At 36.2% G+C, this 12397-nt stretch overlaps 1 protein-coding gene across 1 annotated transcript in view; it reads left to right on the plus strand.

Annotated features, from left to right (window-relative positions):
• Positions 1 to 12397, plus strand: part of ECI2 (enoyl-CoA delta isomerase 2) — a 22478-nt gene continuing 10081 nt past the window's right edge. Inside the window, exons 1-5 of the mRNA XM_016132585.2 lie at positions 1 to 116; positions 920 to 1082; positions 3972 to 4070; positions 4708 to 4896; positions 6703 to 6772. Coding sequence (XP_015988071.1) covers positions 70 to 116; positions 920 to 1082; positions 3972 to 4070; positions 4708 to 4896; positions 6703 to 6772 — 568 coding nt within the window. The 5' untranslated portion in view covers positions 1 to 69. The remainder of the gene's footprint in view (positions 117 to 919; positions 1083 to 3971; positions 4071 to 4707; positions 4897 to 6702; positions 6773 to 12397) is intronic.

Consider the following 12397-nt stretch of genomic DNA (forward strand, 5'->3'; position numbering starts at 1 on the left):
GTCCCTCGGCCCCTCCTCCCCCGACCTTCTCTTAGTTTTCCGTTCCCATTTCAGGCCAGCGGAGTTACTATGGCGAAGATGCTGGGAGCGCGTTGGTGCCCGAGTGCCCTCAGGAGGTAAGTGCTCAGCTCCGCACCCAAGGTCACCAGCTGGATGCCGCCGTCTTTGCGGGAGTCGCCGCCCTCTCTGTTATCTTGTCTCCGTAGCAACTTTGAGGGTTTTTTTAAGGCGTGACATCAATCCTTCTGAAAGGCTCACCTTCCTTGTCTGGGCCAGCAGCGGTCAAGAGAGCAGCCTGTGCTGCCCTTCTCGCCCCGGAAGCGCCCAGGAGGCCTTTCGCGTCGGCGCTCTGGGTGGGTGTGCGTCTCCCTTGGCCACGGGCTTGAGCGCCTCCAGCTGACTGCTCTAGGTTGCAAATGTTCTTTGATAAAGCTAGAACATTTAAACATGCCTTTCACTTCTTGCCTGTGGCAAAATTTTCCTATCTATTGGGCTCTGACTGCTTTTATATATACAGGCATACGTTGTTTTATTGCTCTTTGTTTTATTGCACATCACAGATAATGCATGTTTTGCAAATTAAAAGCAAGAACCTCTACCAGCAAAAACATTACAACTTGCTTTATTGTGATAATTCACTTTATTTTGGTGCTCTGGAACCAAACCTGTAGTATCTCTGAGGTATGCCTGTATTTTATTGGAATTGCTACAGATAACGTTCTGGATAGTAGCATCCTCCTGTTCCTTTACAGTTTCTATAGTCAGCTTCTATATTAATTTCTTACCTGGGGATCATTTTGGAAACCACTAACCATTTGCAGCCAGCTTTCTGGGGCAAGTATACAGAAAATATTGGGAAACATAGCATTTTGATATATAAAGGTTGGGAATAATTAGAAATCAGTTTGCTTGTTTGTAGTCCTCTGCAGGTCATTAGTTTCCCAGCATGTCAACTGCATGTGAGTAGAAGAGCAAAGAACGCTGATCAGAAGGAGTTTGAAAATGCAGTGACTCAGTTAAAGTTGCTGAAAAAGGATCCAGGAAATGAAATGAAGCTAAAACTCTATGCATTGTATAAGCAGGTAAATACCTAAGGTCTGATATAATTTCGAAACATTTTGAGCAGATGGTTCCTCGTGTATAGATATGCTGTATGTTTTACTAAAATTCAGCTTTAGTATTTTCAGGGTTTATTTTACTGCCTTACCTCTCAAAAATGTATTAACCTAAAAATAAAAAGCCAAATTGAGGGGCAACAACTATTTACTGAGATCACAGATTTGCAATTAGTGGTACAGATGCAGGAAGAAACCCAAATTGTGTTCTGATTACAGGATGAAGGCAAAGGTTTTTTATGAGAAAAGGAAGGGAAATTATTATATGAATAGAGGATATAAATTTCTATTAGTGCTAACAAACATTGACTCTTTAGCTATACACGACAGATTACTGATTCTATTTTGAGAAAAAATATTCAAAATGACCAGTTCTTGTGATCAGGATGTCTGCTTTCCTGTTAGTTTTACAATTGTTTGGAAGACAGTATTGCTTTGGCCAAGTGTGGTGACTGAAAAAAATGACTCTTACTGGAAAATTACTGCTTGGCTATGTCCATGGGAACATAGGCTGTCATCCATAGGAACATAACGTTCTAACAATAAGCTTTCTGTTTCTGTACCCCTGCTTGCACACCCAACTTGTGGGTCGACAGGTAGTGAATAGAAGAAAAATAGACCTTTGTGTTTAGACAGACGAAGAATGGGATTTTGAGCTTAAAACCCTGTACCTCTTCATTTCCAGGCTGCTTAATTTGGGGTCTGCGTACCCCTGGCAGACCCAGCTGGCTGAAGAAAGAGTGTTTCCTGTAACTCCCTGAGTTCTGGTAGTCCATGTGTCTTTCGGGGCCTGGCAGCTACAACACAAGTCCAAAGGTTACTTATTTTGCCCCTTCAAACATCCAAAAGGTTCAAAGGACAACATGTGCAAGCAGTTCCTCTTCAATGGCTGCCATGGTTCTATTTTAAAATGGATCTACTTATGTCAGCTTTTCATAGATATATACCTGAGTGTTTGTATATTGGACTTTCAAATGCTATTAAGGCAAAAAGTAAGCCATCAGTACCACTCGAGAGTAAGAGACTTAAAGGCTGTAAACAAATGTATAGACCTCATTTGGCTGCTGATTAAAATAAATCAACTGAAAAAGTTATTTTGATAAAATTGAGGAAATTTGGTTATGGACTGAGTATTAGATGATGCTAGGAACTGTTGTTAATGATGTCATGGTTATATAAGGAAATATTGGTATTTTTTAAGAATGCATACTAAGTATATAGGGGTGAAATAGTATGGTATTCAGGATTCAGTAAAATAATTAAAGCAAAAAAAAGAAAGGATGAGGGAAGCAAGTATGGCAAAATATGGTAGTTGTTGAGTGATGACTATTAGTGATGTGTATGTTTGAAAATTTTTATAATAAAATTTTAAAAACTTAAGTCTTGAAGTTGCAGTGTCAAAGGACTACTTTGGGAAGTCAGCCCCTTTGGGCACCTGTGTATCATCTGTTATTCTCTTCCTGTGATTGGTCCGAGCTTGTCTTACTTTCATATGGATATGTATAGTAAAGAATTTAACTTTGCCCTTGGCTTCTGGGCAAGGTTCCCTTAGGTTACCTATTATCTACCTATTATCGAAACCTTTGAAATGCCATATCTAATAGTGTCTTTGTTTGCCTGAGGAGCCTAACAGTGTGATGTAGAGTGAGGCTTTGGTTATATATTCAATCATGCCTACAAAATGGAGTCCCAAATGAAAAGTCTGAACACCCGGGCTTGAGTGAGCTTCCCATGGGTGATGCTCCATGTGCATTGTCACACACGCGTCAGTTCTGGGAGAGGACACTGTCCTAACTCTGCAATGGGGATAAGAGTGGGGTACTTCCCCAGACTTCACCTTATGCATTTTCTCCCTTGCTGATATTAATCTGTATCCTTTCCTGACAATAAACTGCACCTGTGAGTATAACAGCTTTCAGTGAGCTCTGTGAGTCATTCTAGCAGATTATTGAACTTGAGGCTGGTCCCAGGAGCCTCCCAACCTTGCAGTCGGCATCAGAAGTAGGGGAATTCTTGTGGACTATATTGCCTCTTAATTTTTCAGGTAGCTAACTCTTGCAGTCACTTTTGTTTCTTTGTCTGTAGAAAGTCTTAGCCTCATATACTGCCTTCGTTTTTGAAAGCCTGTTTCTTCCTTCCTGTTTTAGCTTATTATCCTATGAAATTAAAATTTTTTTAATGTGGTTGTTAAGTGGAATTATAAATTACCATTTCTGAAAAGTAGTTGACTAGGATATTTTATTCATTTCAAAATACTCTATCTACCTTCAAACAAGTCTAGTTGCTTTTTGCTTTCTACTCACATGTCCTTTGGTTCAGTTTTGTAAGGGCCAGTGGCTCTGACAGCCCCACCCTGCTCTTTCAGCTACAACTCTGTTGTTCAGTTACCAGAAATCTACCACTAAATTAGTGGTAGTTTTTTGTCCCTTTGATTGGGCTTATAGACTATACTTTGAGTTTCCAAATGTTTGTTGGCTGGTTACCTTTGGAAATTGTTTGCTTGAATGTTTTAAATGGTCATTAATATAAAACTAATGAACTATTAAAATTTTTGAGAAGTGCCTTCCCATAACATTTATCTTGCATCCTTTTCATATGCAGGCAATTATAATTTATTTTAGGGATTCATAGCTAATGGCACATTTTGTCTCTCTAATCTTTTTCCTGTTGTTTGTACATTTTTAACAACAGCATCAAAGAGAAGGCAAGGGGAAAGTTTAGATCAGTATATGTACCTTGTGGAAAGTATTTGGGAGGGAAGGCACATTCATGCTAGTTGTACATTTTATGGATCTTAAATATTAAGGCTCCAGTTTGCAGGGACATTGACAAATAATTCCTTCTTTCCTTTCACAGGCCAATGAAGGACCTTGTAATATTCCCAAACCAGGTGTGTTAAACTTGATCAATAAGGCCAAATGGGATGCATGGAATGCTCTTGGAAATCTACCCAAGGTAAACTTACTTGTTACTTTGCTTTTATTTTACTCGCTATTCTCCTAAAGGAAGTTGGGTACTTCTCATTTGTCCCGGCCCGCAGGACAGTCAACGGAGGTCCTAGGACTGAAGGAGAAGGGGGACAAGAGATGCAAAGAAGGGAGACAAGACAGGCTTTCTGATCAAGTCTCGTTTATTATAAGTAGGGGGGTTACATATGTAGGGGCAGGTTTAAGGGAGGGAACATGTAGCTTTAGGCTGGAGTTACCTAATCACAAGACGTCTTAACTTCTTAACTTTCTTTATCTATCTTGATAACGTGAGCAAAGCGCTAGCTGTTGTGAAAGGATTATACTATTGTCTCCAGTTCCTGGAACCTTAGTCCCCTGTGCAATGTCAGGAACAACATTTATCTTTACAGGTCTGAGTCGTTCCTATATTCAGGCGAGGGGCTTCCTCTGACTTTGGGCAGCCTGGCTCCCAACACTCATTATCAATCCATTACAGATGAAGCCTTCAAGAGCTTGATGGAACTCTATTGAATCAGAACCTCTATTCTTTCTTCATTGCAAAGTGCTATTTTTTAGCATAGTAAGTTTCTTAAAATGCTTATCTGTTGACTATGGGCTGAAGTTATTTATCATCTTCTTTTCAGGAAACTGCCAGGCAGAACTATGTGGATTTGGTGACTAGTTTGAGTTCTTCGTCTGCATCCTCTAGCCAAGTGAAACCTGGAGCAGACAAGGAACAACAGGGAAGTGAAAACGTGGTGGTGACCTCTGAAGATGGCATCACAAAGATCATGTTGAACCGGCCCACCAAAAAGAATGCAATCACCACTCAGGTATCTTTACCTGCCCTAGGAGTTTGTTCTCCTTTTCTTTTCTTCCTTTGTCTGTTATACTTAAAAACTACAGTGTTTCAGCATCATTCTTATTTTTCTAATGTCTTGTTTGATTTGTGCAGGAAGATTAGTAATTGTGGCTACTTAATACAACAAAGTATGACATTCATCATTTAGAATTTGTAAGCTTCAGACAGGTTCTACATGCCCAGAAGGCTCCCCAACTTTCCTAATGATGGAAGCACAGAGAAATTAATATAAATGGGACATATATTGATATGAGAGAATATGTGTAGAAATTCTCTAAGGTTGGCATAGACCATCCCCAGTAATAACCTCAAGTCGTTTAGACTTGAGAGTACTATTCTACCTACATGGAGCTTTATTTTGTACAAGTAGAGGTAGAAAGGAAAGAAGGACTTCCTCATAAATATATCATAACACAGCTCTGCTTGAAGTATGCTACTTCACAAGAGCAACTTTAGTCTTTGAATATGTCATTGAACTAGAATGATAATAAAAGTAAGCACTCAGCCCTTTCCCCTTGAAAAAAATTGTAGAGATAAATTGGATGTGTATTGCCAAACTTGGAGTAAAAATTGAGAGGGCTATCCCCTTTCATTGAGTTTATGATCTATATTGTAGTAGAAAGAACATACTAACTTAAAATAGTCTTAAATAAGAATTCCGTGAAGCTGAATATGTGCCATTCAACTAATAAAAGATTTGGTTCTTAAAATTGTGTTTCTTTTTCCCCTGAGTCATTTTTATATTATCATGGTAATAATAATAATAACACTAGCTACTCTTTACAGAGTACCTAATTTGCCACACAAAGGTTTGTTTAATTCCCACAAGGAGCCTACTGTTGTTATTATTTAACAATAAAATAGTTATATAAGTAACTTGCTCAAATTCACATAACTAATACGCAGGAAAACCTAACTTGAAACCCTGACATATCCATCTCCTGATCCTGGCGCTCTTCCCAGTTACCTTGTCATGCTATGTTATCATAACTATAATAATAATGCAATGACATCCTCGTTTCCTTTTTCGATGGAAATGATTTCACCTTTATTCATATATTTTGTAAAGTCCATACACTTTCTTTTCAGTGTCTGTATATCTGTAAATATCAGCCCTCTTCATCATTCTGTCCCACACTGAAGTCTCATCAAAGGGAGAAACTGCACCTATTTTGAACGCATTAAAAACTATAACAACTACATAGCTAAGATTTTCAGAGATGTTGCGGATTTAAAATATTGGGCTGATTGTCTTTGACTATCGTTATATTGTCTTGGAAATCCCAACCTTTTAACACTCATTGACACTTCCCAGACTGCCTGGGACACTAATTTTCTTTCTTGAGGTCCAAACTGAAAAACTTCTTCTGGGAAATCTTTCTCTGGCCAGCTCCCATCCTGCTCACCCTAGATAAGTATCAGCACCTCCTCTGACCTCTTTCTACTTTGTATTTCCACTCATTTTAGAGCTATCCCCTGTATTAATTCCAAAAGCTCAAGGACTTTGTCTTATTTGTTCACTTTTGGAAAAAAAAAAAAATAGATATATTCTTCAGCATCTACTTTAGCACTAGGTACATAATGCAAGTAATTGTAAAATGAATTAAAACCCTTCAAGTGGATCAGGCGGCCTTTTTGGTTATGTAAATACAACCAACATAAATGTTTGGTACTTTGCAGAGAGTAGGCTTGCAGCCTGACATTTAGTGAATGCACTGGTGATGGTTATCATTTTTCAGAGTTCCTTTCTTTTCCTTGTCTTTTCCCTTTCATATAGATGTATCAGGAGATCATACTTGCACTCAAAGCTGCAAGCAAGGATGATTCAACCATAACTGTTTTAACAGGTAACATATTTTCTTGGATTTCTTAATTAAATTTCTACTTGGGGGGATTTCCTGCTAGATAGGAAAGTGAGTACATAAGCTTTAAGATCTTTTCCAATACCGAGATACTCAAGTTCTTAAATATATGAAGAATATAATCAACACAAGATTGATATCTTTGTCATGTTAAAAGCAGATGCAAATTGGTAAAAAAAAAAAAAAGTACTATTGATACTAAAATTGGATATTTACTAAAGGGAAAAGTCTTCTACAAGAAAGATAATCTTTGCAATATTAGTTGTAATTGTGAAAATGTAAAAACATTCTACATGTGTTGTCAGAATAATAAAACAAATTATAGAACATCCACTAAACTGCATATTGCACAAGCATTAAAAATTATAATTATAAAGACCAATAATGTGTTTAAGATATAATAAAAAAATTAAAAATTATATTAGTATTGTGATTATAACTGGAAAATATGATGGATGCCCATGACCTGGACTAATGAGAACATGGCAAATGAAAGTCATTGGATTTGGAAGGAGTACCATATATACTGGTCCTCAGGTCAGGACTTAGATCAATTTGAGCTTAAGTCCTGGCTGGCTTCACTCCTTCCTGTCTGTGGGTGACCTCTCTTCCTGAATGGAAAGACAGTGTTTTACTAACCCCATTGAATGGCTGAGATGAGACATGAGATAAGGCAGGTAAGGGGCATGGCACACAGCAGACACTTAAGAGAAGGTAGCTGTTACTATTTTTGGCATGGCAGAAGCAGAAGTGATTTTTGTTTCTTTTAATTTTCATTAAAATGTATAAAATAAATATTATCTAGAGATATCAGATAGTTTTTAGTTAAAAAAGGGATTGAGGAGAGAAATCTAATAGTTACTTGAAGGAATGAATGAAAGGGATGAATTGAAGATGGCTTTGATATTTCATATACCCAGGTAATTTAGGAGAATGTAGATAAGAAAAACAATAGTCTAAAAGTAGCATTGGTTTGATACAGAAGAAGAATGTTTGATATTTTTAAAATGAACTATTTTTAATAAAAATGTAATATAGGCACATGGTTTTAAAACAATCCAAAGACTGTGAAAGTTACATAATAAAACTAAATCTTATTCTCCTTGGAACCCCCATCCTGCTCCTTAAAAAAATTCAGTTTTCCTTAATACCTTCCACAAACCGTCTATATATATAAAAACGTGTGTGTTTATTTCCTTCCACTTAAAAAAAAAAAAAAAAACTGAAAAGGAAGCATATAATGCACACATATTATACCTACCTTCCTTTCTTAACTGTCCTGAAAAATTGTTCTGTTGGTACATACACATCTAAGTTTTTCTTTTTAGGACTACAAAGTATTAACTTTTTTTGGCTTCCATAGTTTATTGCATTATTCTGCTATTGATGAACATATAGATTGTACTAGTCTCGCTATTAAAATAATGTTGCAGTGAATATCTATTGATGTATATCTTTCAGCTAACATGCAAAATAATCTATAGGCTGTGTTCCTGAAAGTAAAATTGCTGAGTTTAATAACAGTGATAATAATAGCTAATACATATAATACTTTCTGTTTGCCAAGCACTGTTCTAAGCACTTTAATTCTTGTTAAAATATTTTTAAATTTCTTAATTTTTCTAAGCTTCCTCACAACAACTCTATGAAGTTAGGCCCTATTATTATTCTTATTTTACAAATGAGAAAATTGAAAGATTAAGTTTTGATAAATAGTGCTTTTACTAGTTATTTTCTACATATCTTTTACTTTTGGTTTCTGTTTCCTTTTTGATCCAAGCATTACATAGTAATAGTTCCTTTAATTTCCAGAATATTTTTCATTTCTCTTGTTAATTCCTAGCTTTATGTATTATAATCAGAGATCAGTTTTCAGATTTTATGTTTTTAGACTGTATTAAAATTTAGAGTATATTGCTCTATGTTGAAATCTCTATCTTGAAGATAAAGAATTGGAAAATGGCCAATTTTGTATATCATTCAGAAGCATTTCAAAAATAAGTTTATTATTTTTAAGGTATAGAGTTAAAAATACATCAATTGGACTTATCTTTCTAGTTTATGTAATTTAGATTTCCCAATTTCTGTTCTTTCTTCTAAAGAATTGGTCTTGGACTAAAAAAAGTGAATTAAATGCATCTATTACTATTGTGTTTCTGTCATTTTCCCTTTGTATTTTTTGAAGTTTTGCTTTAAAGCAAATTTTTATCTTATTGACACTAAAAGATTTATGATTACGTCTTCATTGTGGAGTTTAACCTTTATTACAGAGTGGCCATCTCGTCTCATTTAATACCTTTTGCCTTGAAATCAACATCGTCAAATATTAACACCACAATATCTGCTTCAGTATCATTTGCACATTGTTGGGTTTTCTCCCTTTGATCCAGTCTGAATTTTTCTTGTAAAGGTGCATGGTAAATGTTTATGCTAGGTTTTAGTTTCTATTTATAATGCTTCCTTTGACTGTTATTTTTCACTTCATGGTCTGTGTTTTCCTTTGTGTGTATTTTATTTTCCATAGTTTAGAAGTTTTGTGCTACTTCTAGTAATCATTTTTATAGTTTTACGTGATACACATCAACATCTCTATCTTGTACTATTCTCTTTGGACAGTAGCTGTTGTTATCCCCTATGAAAGGCAAAAGGTTGGCGTGGATTTACTGACACACCTCTCTTCCAAGTGTATATATAGTCTGTTAAATGGAGCTCCATTATTTTCTAGCATTGAATTGTTGCTGGGGAGCAGTTTGAGGTTACCATTAATTTTGTTTTTAGCCTCTTTATAAGATTTTTTTCCTAGATGACCATGGGACTTTCCCATTCTTTATCACTACTTCCTAGGCAATGCATGTCTTTTTTTAAACTGATTATTAAGGCCTTATTTTAAGTTTTCTTTGTTAATACCGCTGAATATTTTTGTTTCAGTTGATATACTCTCTTTGAAAGAAATTCTAGTTATGGAAAATAAATATCTGCTGAAACTGTTATCTATTATTTTCTCTGAATTCTTAACTCTTTTGCCTTCCATTCATTTTGCTCAGTTGCTTCACTCTACTCCAGTGCCCTGATTACGTGTTTAGCAATGTCTCTTCTCCTCTTACTGCTTCTAGTGGCATCATTTCTTTAATAGTTATGATCTTCTCTTTCACTTTTTCCTAAGTATTCTCAGGTACCTTATTATTTATATTGCCCATCACTTCCATTTTGAGTCCACAGAGACAGCTTAGTTCTTAATGTTTTATATGTATATTGAGAACCAGCATAAGAATTTGTTTAGTAAAGTTTATTGCTCAGAAAATTATTGAAAATACTATTTACAACACTATTTGCTCCTGGTGGAAACATACTAACAAATCTATTATGTAATAATACCGCTAAAATCAGATATAGCTCTTTGTTTCTCAGTACCCCAAATATAACTGTCTAAAGCCCTTCTACAAAACAAACATGTCCTTTGACTCTTTCCTTTGAAACTTTCCCTGGAGCCCATTCCATTGTGATCTCTACCTTTTGCTTAGGTCTCCACTGACCTTTTTATCATTAAATCCAGGGACATGTTTCAAGCTTCATCTGACTTACCCTCCTTCTTAAAGCTCTTCCTTAGGCTCCAGTGGCACAGCCTGTGCCTGGTTTCCCTCCTGCCTCTGGCTGCTCTCTCTGAGCTCCTTTGCACGTTCATCCTCCATGTGGCCATCAGATGGGAGAGCTCCTGAAGGTTTAGCTCTAGGCACTCTCCTTTTCTCATTCTATGTTCACCCTGGACCCACTCATCCATGTCCACGCTTCAGCAAAAGTCTATATGCCAGTGATTTCCATGTTTGTATCTTCAGTCAGGACGTTCCACAGGGCTGCAGACTGGTGTATCCACTGGGCACTTCCTCATGGGTGTCACCTCCCAGATCTGTCTTCCTGGATCTTTTTCAGTGTTCCAATACTTTATCATATAGGCCAGAATCCTATTATTTATTAATGATGCTTGTCCCTCCTTCACCTCCCATGTCTAGTCTAATACCTTTTCATTTTACCAGTATCTCTGGAATCAATCCTTTTTTTTTTTTTTCTGTCTCCTCTGCACTAGTCCAAGCCACCATGGACTCTTGTCTTAACTGAAATACACCCGTATGTAGTCTCTCTGATCCCCTTTTGCCCTTCTCTCTCCCTTGCCCACTCCAGTCTCCTTACTACATTCGGTATAATTTTTTCCAAATAAAAATCTATTCCTCTCCTATTTAAGATTCTTCAGTGGCACCAAGGCAATTCAATGGAGAAAGAAAAATCTATTAACAAATGGTACAAGAGCAACTAAATTCCATGTAGGGGAAAATGAACTTCAATCCCATCTCACACCTTACACAAAAATTCATATAAAAGCTATCAAAACATAAAACCAGAAACATAAAGCTTCTAGAAGAACACTATCTTTGTGACCTTGGACAGGACAGAAAAGGCATTAACCATAAAATAAATAATTTATAAATTAGACTTTATTAAAACTTGAAAGATCTGCTTATCAAAAAACAATAGTAAGAAAATGAATATAAAGCCATAGACTAGGAAAAAAAATATTTGTCAAACATACATAAATCTGAGTAAGGACTAATATTCAGGTACGTAAAGAACTACAAATTAATAAGATGAACCACCAGATCCGAAAACTAGATAAAGACTTGGACACTTTATAAAAGAAGTAAAAAGGTACCCAATATCACTAGTCATCAAATAAATGCAAATTAAAACCACAATGAGATATTTCACCCACTAGAATAGCTAAAATCCAAAAACAATACCAAATATTGGTGATGATGCAGAGCAACTGGAACTCTTAAGACATTTTTGATATGAGAACACTTTATAGTATTATTTAGCAACTTGTTAATAGGGTTACACATCAGCTCAGGCACACCAATCCATACCTGGGCAATTACTGAAGATAAATTAAAGGTAGGTCCACACACACACAACTTGTACAAGAACAATTATGGTAGCCTATTTCACAGTAGCCAAAAACTGAAAACAACGAAATGTCCATCAATAGAAGAATGAATAAACAAGTCATTGACTATTCATACAATGGAATGCTACTCAGCAATAAAGAGGAATGAATAACTGACACACACAAGAACATGGTGAATCTTAAAAACATAGTTCAGCAAAAGAAGACACACAGAAAAGTACATATTTTATGATTCCATTTAGATAAAGTTCTAAAATAGGTAAAACTAATCTATGGCAATTGAAGCCAGAAAGCCTCAGGACAGGGTGGGGGTGGTATTATATGTGAAAAGGAGCTTAACGGAACTTTTCCTGGGTGATGGAAATGTTCTATATTTTAGTTTTAGATAGTGATCACACAGGTATTTACAGTTATCAAAAACCATTGAACCACGTCTTTAAAACTGGTCATTTTGTATGTAAATTATAATTTTTTAAAAAAGAAAACACCTTCAATGGCTTTTTGAATGAAGGCAAAAGTTCTTAAGGGATCTATGAAGCCTTGCATGCTCTCCCGCCTATCCTCATCCTACATCAGCTTCTTCCCCCTGGCTTTTTCTGCTCTCCCACAGTGACACTTCTTTGGACCCATCATAAACACAAGGGTTACCCCTT

Source organism: Rousettus aegyptiacus, unplaced genomic scaffold (assembly GCF_014176215.1).
Source record: "Rousettus aegyptiacus isolate mRouAeg1 unplaced genomic scaffold, mRouAeg1.p scaffold_m13_p_1, whole genome shotgun sequence".
In the NCBI taxonomy this organism is placed as follows: Eukaryota; Metazoa; Chordata; class Mammalia; order Chiroptera; family Pteropodidae; genus Rousettus; species Rousettus aegyptiacus.